The sequence below is a fragment of the Salvelinus sp. IW2-2015 genome, linkage group LG6.2 (genome assembly GCF_002910315.2).
Source record: "Salvelinus sp. IW2-2015 linkage group LG6.2, ASM291031v2, whole genome shotgun sequence".
Taxonomy (NCBI): Eukaryota; Metazoa; Chordata; class Actinopteri; order Salmoniformes; family Salmonidae; genus Salvelinus; species Salvelinus sp. IW2-2015.
The window spans coordinates 18,953,074-18,960,073 of NC_036846.1; the positions used below are offsets into that span (position 1 = coordinate 18,953,074).

The 7,000-nt window shown below is 38.8% G+C and overlaps 1 protein-coding gene across 1 annotated transcript in view; it reads left to right on the forward strand.

The window, feature by feature from the left end:
- LOC111965929 (NXPE family member 3-like) overlaps positions 1 to 6,715 on the forward strand; it is a 37,626-nt gene extending 30,911 nt beyond the window's left edge. Inside the window, 3 exon segments of the mRNA XM_024147175.2 lie at positions 3,953 to 4,020; positions 4,503 to 4,709; positions 4,972 to 6,715. Coding sequence (XP_024002943.1) covers positions 3,953 to 4,020; positions 4,503 to 4,709; positions 4,972 to 5,504 — 808 coding nt within the window. The 3' untranslated portion in view covers positions 5,505 to 6,715.
- The last annotated feature ends 285 nt before the right edge of the window (positions 6,716 to 7,000 follow it).

A 7,000-nucleotide genomic window follows, 5' to 3' on the forward strand; every position in this document is an offset into this window, starting at 1 on the left:
AATAGTTCTTGCATAGTTTGGAGCTGTGTTTTGGGTCATTGTCCTGTCGTAGGAGGAAATTGTCTCCAAATAAGCACCGTCCACAGGGTATGACATGGCATTGCAAAATGGAGGGATAGCCTTCCTTCTTCAAGATCCCTTTAATCCTGTACAAATCTCCAACTTTACCTCCACCAAAGCACCCTCAGACCATCACATTGCTTGGAGTGCTTGACAGATGGCGTCCAGCACTCCTCCAGCATCTTTTCATTTTTTCTGCGTCTCACGAATGTTCTTCTTTGTGATCCGAACACCTCAGACTCAGATTTGTCTGTCCATGACACTTTTTTACAATCTTCCTGTAACGTTCGTCGTCGGAATGAGACCAAAGCGCAGCGTGGAAAGTGTTCATAATTTAATGTTCACAAAAACACTCAAACAAAATGACAAACGGAGAAAACGAAAGCGCACAGTTCTGTCAGGGAAACAACCTAAACAGAAAACAACACCCCACAAAACCCAAACGGAAAATGACAACTTATATATGATCCCCAATCAGAGACAACGATAGACAGCTGCCTCTGATTGGGAACCACACWYGGCMAAACAACAAAGAAATAGAAAACATAGATTTTCCCAACCGAGTCACACCCTGACCTAACCAAACATAGAGAATAAATAAGGATCTCTAAGGTCAGGGCGTGACACTTCCTCTGTCCAGTGTCTCTGTTCTTTTGCCCATCTTAATGTTTTATTTTTATTGGCCAGTCTGAGATATGGCTTTTTATTTGCAACTCTGCCTAGAAGGCCAGCATCCCAGAGTCGCCTCTTCACTGTTGACATTGAGACTGGTATTTTGCGGGTACTATTTAATGATGCTGCCAGTTGAAGACTTGTGAGGTGTCTGTTTCTCAAACTAGACACTCTAATGTACTTGTCCTCTTGCTCTGTTGTGCACCGGGGCCTCCCACTCCTCTTTCTATTCTGGTTAGAGACAGTTTGCGCTGTTCTGTGAAGGGAGTAGTACACAGCGTTGTACGAGATCTTCAGGTTCTTGGCAATTTCTCACATGGAATAGCCTTAATTTCTCGGAACATGATTAGACTGATGAGTTTCAGAAGAAAGTACTTTGTTTCTGGCCATTTGGGCCTGTAATCGAACCTACAAATGCTGATGCTCCAGATACTCAACTAGTCTAAAGAAGGCCAGTTTTATTGCTTCTTTAAACAGAACAACATTTTTCAGCTGTGATAACATAATTGCAAAAGGGTTTTCTAATGATCAATTAGCCTTTTAAAATGATAAACTTGGATTAGCTTTTGAATGGTAGTGTATTACTGTATGTGGACTGATATGAGGTGAATGGAATGTAGTTACCAAGGCCCTTTGGTTAAAAACCTCTTAAGGATCGGCCTCTTTAAAAAAAATGTTTTGCCTAAAATGACATACCCAATGTCATGAGCTCAGGACCTGAAGTAAGGATATGCATATTCTTGATACCATTAAAGGAAACATTTAGCAATTTGTGGAAATGTGAAATGAATGTAGGAGAATATAACACATTAGATTTGGTAAAAGATAATACAAAGAAAAGACCATGCACGTTTTTTTTTTTTGTACCATCTTTGAAATGCAAAAGAAAGGCCATAGTGTAGTATTCCAGCCTAGGAGCAATTTAGATGTTGGTCACTAGATGGCAGCAGTGTGTGTGCAAAGTTTTAGAGTGATGCAATTAACCATTGCATTTCTGTTCAAAATGTTGTATCAACACTGCCCAAATGTGCCTAATTGGTTTATTAATAACTTTTGAAGTTCATAATTGCACTCTCCGCAAACAATGACATGGCATTATTTCACTGTAATAGCTACTGTAAATTGGACAGTGTGGTTAGATTAACTTCTTTGGGGTAGGGGGCAGTATTTTCACATCCGGATGAAAAGCGTGCCCAGAGTAAACTGCCTGCTACTCAGGCCCAGATGATAGGATATGCATATTAATAGTAGATTCGGATAGAAAACACACTGAAGTTTCTAAAACTGTTTGAATGATGTCTGTGAGTATAACAGAACTCATATGGCAGGCAAAAACCTGAGAAACAATCCAACCAGGAAGTGGGATATCTGAGGTTTTCAGTTTTTCAACTCTTTGCTTATCCAAGATACAGTGGAAATGGGGTCATGTTGCACTTCCTAAGGCTTCCACTAGATGTCAACAGTCTTTAGAACCTTGTATGATGCTTCTACTGTGAGGTGGGGGTGAATGAGATGGGATTGAATAAGGTCTGCCATGAGCTGACCATGCGCTGACCATGCGCGTTCATGTGAGAGTTAGCTTGAGTTACATCGCATTTCTGAAGACAAAGGAATTCTCCGGTTGGAACATTATTGAAGATTTATGTTAAAATCATGCTAAAGATTGATTCTATACTTCGTTTGACATGTTTCTATGGACTGTAATATGACTTTTCGTCAGAACTTTTGCCTGGACCTGCCCGCGCGTCGTGAGTTTAGATTGTGTACTGAACGCGCGAACAACAAGGAGGAATTTGGACATAAATTATGGACATTATCGAACAAAACAAACATTTATTGTGGAACTGGGATTCCTGGGAGTGCATTCTGATGAAGATCATCAAAGGTAAGTGAATATTTATAATGCTATTTCTGACTTCTGTTGACTCCAACATGGCGGATATCTCTTTGGGTTGATTTGTCGTCTGAGCGCCGTACTCAGATTATTGCATGGTTTGCTTTTTCCGTAAAGTTTTTTGAAATTTGATACAGCGGTTGCATTAAGGATAAGTGGATCTAAAATTCCATGTATGACACTTGTATTTTCATCAACATTTATGATGACTATTTCTGTAAATTGATGTGGCTCTCTGCAAAATCACCGGATGTTTTGGAACTACTGAACATAACGCGCCAACGTAAACTGCGATTTTTGGATATAAATATGAACTTTACCGAACAAAACATACATGTATTGTGTAACATGAAGTCCTATGAGTGTCATCTGATGAAGATCATCAAACGTTAGTGATTCATTTTATCTATATTTCTGCTTTTTGTGACTCCTCTCTTTGGCTGGAAAAATGGCTGTGTTTTTCCTGTGACTTGGCTCTGACCTAACATAATCGTATGGTTTGCTTTCGTCGTAAAGCCTTTTTGAAATCGGACACTGTGGCTGGATTTACAACAAGTGTATCTTTAAAATGGTGTAAAATACATGTATGTTTGAGGAATTTTAATTATGGGATTTCTGTTGTTTTGAATTTGGCGCCCTGCAGTTTTACTGGCTGTTGACGAGGTGAGACGCTACCGTCCCACATACCCTAGAGAGGTTAACAAGAATTTAAGCTTTCTGCCAATATCAGATATGTCTATGTCCTGGGAAATGTTCTTGTTACTTTCAACCTCATGCTAATTGCATTAGCCTATGTTAGCTCAAGCGATTCGAGTGGGACCAATCAATCCTGTAGAGGTTAATGATAATTTGTAATGTGTAATGCATTACAGTTTGATTTGCTTGGAAGGTTTCCCATTTGATGCCGAAAATAACTCTATGCAGAATTAACTTTTAGTCATCTTAAGAATACAATGTTATGATGTCATTAAATTGTACGTCCTATTTTGCTCACTGCTATACAGTCAGATAAGCGTGACATAAAATGGGAATGTGTAGGAAATACCTAAATACTTATAGCAACAACACAAAATTGTAATTTTGGGGGAAATTTCCCTTATTGGAATTAGGTCAGACCAGCCCACATTCAACCGTTAGTGATTGAAACCATTATAATATATATATATCTGGTGTGAAACATGAAAGTTTCTTGCAGCAAAGATGTTGAAACATATGGCACAGCAGCCACGTAGTAAAAAGTACTAAGAACAAAAACTCAAACACTTTTGGTTACTTGTTAACAACGTTTAAAATAATTGTAAACTAACAGTTCCTTCTTTTCTGCAGTTCGACAAACATTATTGTACCAGGTGACGATTCAGCTATCGATGTCCAGCAACAGGACAATGAAATCCGTAAGTTGTTCCAAATTACTTCTCCTTTGCTTATCTTATGAACCAACAGCCAAGTCTGACATAGGCCTAGCTAATTGACTGTAACTCACAAGACTTTTGCAGAGACATCCGTATGTGTTTCTCACAGCTTTGACTTTCAGAAAAAAAAGAAGAAAAAACATAGCTACAATGATTGCACATAATGGTTGCTTCAAGGTGATGCAAGGTCATTTGCCAGTACAATTTGTTTTGACGACATTACTCCAAGGTGAAAGCTTGTTTAACAATCATTTGAATTATTTATGTTAATACTAAAAACATTTAAATTAATCACATGATTAGTTGTGTGTTATCACAATGAATGTCAAAATGAGGATATATAAAAACATTTCAAATAAATCACATGCTTTAGCCTAACGCATATGATTAATTATTAACCCACTGTTATCTATTAACCCCATGTTGTTCTAACATAGGCCTGAAAGTATTTTTTCTGTCTCTAGGATCACAAACAAAATGCCGTCCTGGTTTGCACACCTCAGTACCAGCTGGATTCTACCTCCAGGATCACTGGACGTCCTTGGTGTGTGACTCAAAATCCTTTCCCTCAGCTAAACTGATATCTGGATGCCTGAAGGACAAACAGATCCATATGATGGGTGACTCCACTCTCCGTCAGTGGTTTGACTACCTGGAGGAAACTCTGCCAAGTATGATATAGTTTGTAATCAGTTTATTATGTCAATATGTTTGTAGTCAAGTCCATGCATTCAAATGGGTTTACATTAATAAAGCTTTGTCCAGGCAATTATACAACTGGTATTGTTGAATGCAAAGACACCCATGTAAGTCATGGTATTTGGCAAAAGTGTAATAATAACTTTTATAACTTCTTTGTTTAATAAATGCATATCCCAGAGCATTCTTTGTCTGAATTCATATATTTGCATTAAACTTATGATCCTTCTGCAGCATTGAAACGCCTGAACCTTCACACATCAAGCAAATCGGGCCCCTTTGAGGCAGTCGACACCCAGTATAACACCCGTATCATCTGGCGGGCCCATGGGATACCTATACGGACAAGCAAGACCCCCTAGGCTGACCTTCATTACATCGCCAGGGAGGTGGAGGGTTTGGCAGGGGGTGCACACTCTGTAGTCGTCTTCACCATCTGGGCTCATTTCACCACGTACCCACTGGCTATGTACGCACACCGTCTGGTCGTCATCCGTAAGGCTGTGGCGTCTCTCCTAAGACGATCTCCCACTACTCTGGTAGTGATCAAGTCAGCCAACACGGGCTACAAGGATGTGTATGGCAGCGACTGGCTCTCCTGGCAGCTCGACATGGCACTCAGGGAAATATTCAGGGACTTGCCTCTGGTCCTCATCGACGTTTGGCAGATGACTTCCTGCCACTATTCTCCGGACAACATTCACCCGCCCGCTGTGGTGATCCAAAATGAAGTGGATCTCTTCCTGTCCTTTGTTTGTCCGCAGTGAAAAATGTTGTATTCATGCCTGTAATAACAGTGTGCCTTACTGTATACAAAATGCTGTCTCCGAAAGGAATCTACAGTATATGGGAAAAGGGATTTTAATGTTAGGAAGATAATTCCTTTAAAAACTGTTTGCCTTATTCAAAATGAATGTAAAGCTTGTCTAAGTTGCCTTATTTTAAAATAAAAACTATTTTACCTATGAAAACTTTTCAAAACTATGGCAAACCACAGAGCTCAATGTTTTCTTTACAACCAAAATCCCCTCAACCTTAATAATTTCTGTTCTCACACATTTCTGAGAATAGCATAACTATTAATATCCACAGAAAATCGATTCAAGAGAAGTGCTGATACTTAGTGCTCCTGGTTGTAATTTAAGCACTTCATGAGATTTTAATGCTTTTCACCCGATTGTGAAAATGCTGCCCCCTATCCCAAACAGGTTTTAAGGAGTAATGCTTTAAAGTACTACTTAAGTAATTTTTGGGGGTATCTGTACTTTACTATTAATATTTTTGACTACTTTTACTTCACTACATTCCTAAAGAAAATTACTTACTTTTTACTCCATACATTTTCCCTAACATTCAAAAGTACTCGTTACATTTTGAATGATAAGCAGGACCGGAAAATTGTCTAATTCATACACTTATCAAAAGAACATCCCTGGTCATCCCTACTGCCTCTGATCTGATGGACTCACTAAACACATGCCTCGTTTGTAAATGATGCCTGAGACTTGGAGCGTGCCCCTGGCTATCTGTAAATAAATAAAACACCAGAAAATGTGGCCGTCTCCTTTGCTTTGAAATGATTTATACTCTTATATTTACTTTTGATACTTAAATATATAAAAAATTAACACTTTCAGACTTTTACTAAAATTGTTTTTTACTGAGTGACTTYCACTTTTACTTGAATCATTTTCTTTGAAGCTATCTTTTACTCAAGTATGACAATTGGGTACTTTTTCCAACACTGCCATAAAGCAAGTCCTGCAGGCTCTAGTTTTGTCTTATCTTGATTATTGTCCAGTCATGTGGTCGAGTGCTGCAAGGAAAGACCTAGTTAAGGTGGCACAGATCAGAGCGGCACGTCTTTGTAATGCGATGCTACTGGCGGCAGAGAAGTCAGGCGCAGGAGAGCGGAAACTGATTTACAACGGTTGTGTTTAATGTTATCACTGGATCAGATTTTTATCGCTAACATTGTAACGGCCACAATAAATAGGTATGGTGATAAACTTGGTTCCGTTTTTCTGTGCTCCGTTTTATTTACGTAACAAATAAGGAACACTCAAAATGTGCACCTATAAATCATAACAATTTTAATCAAAATTTACTCCCCTGCAGGGCTCTATGTTGATCTTTGAAGTGCTTTCTCACAGACCCCATACAATAATTCACCCATTTCTCAGACCATTTCTTTATAAGAGGCAGAGACTTAGAAAAGATTGTGGAACAATTTAAAAACCTTATAAGGTATATACATATTGTT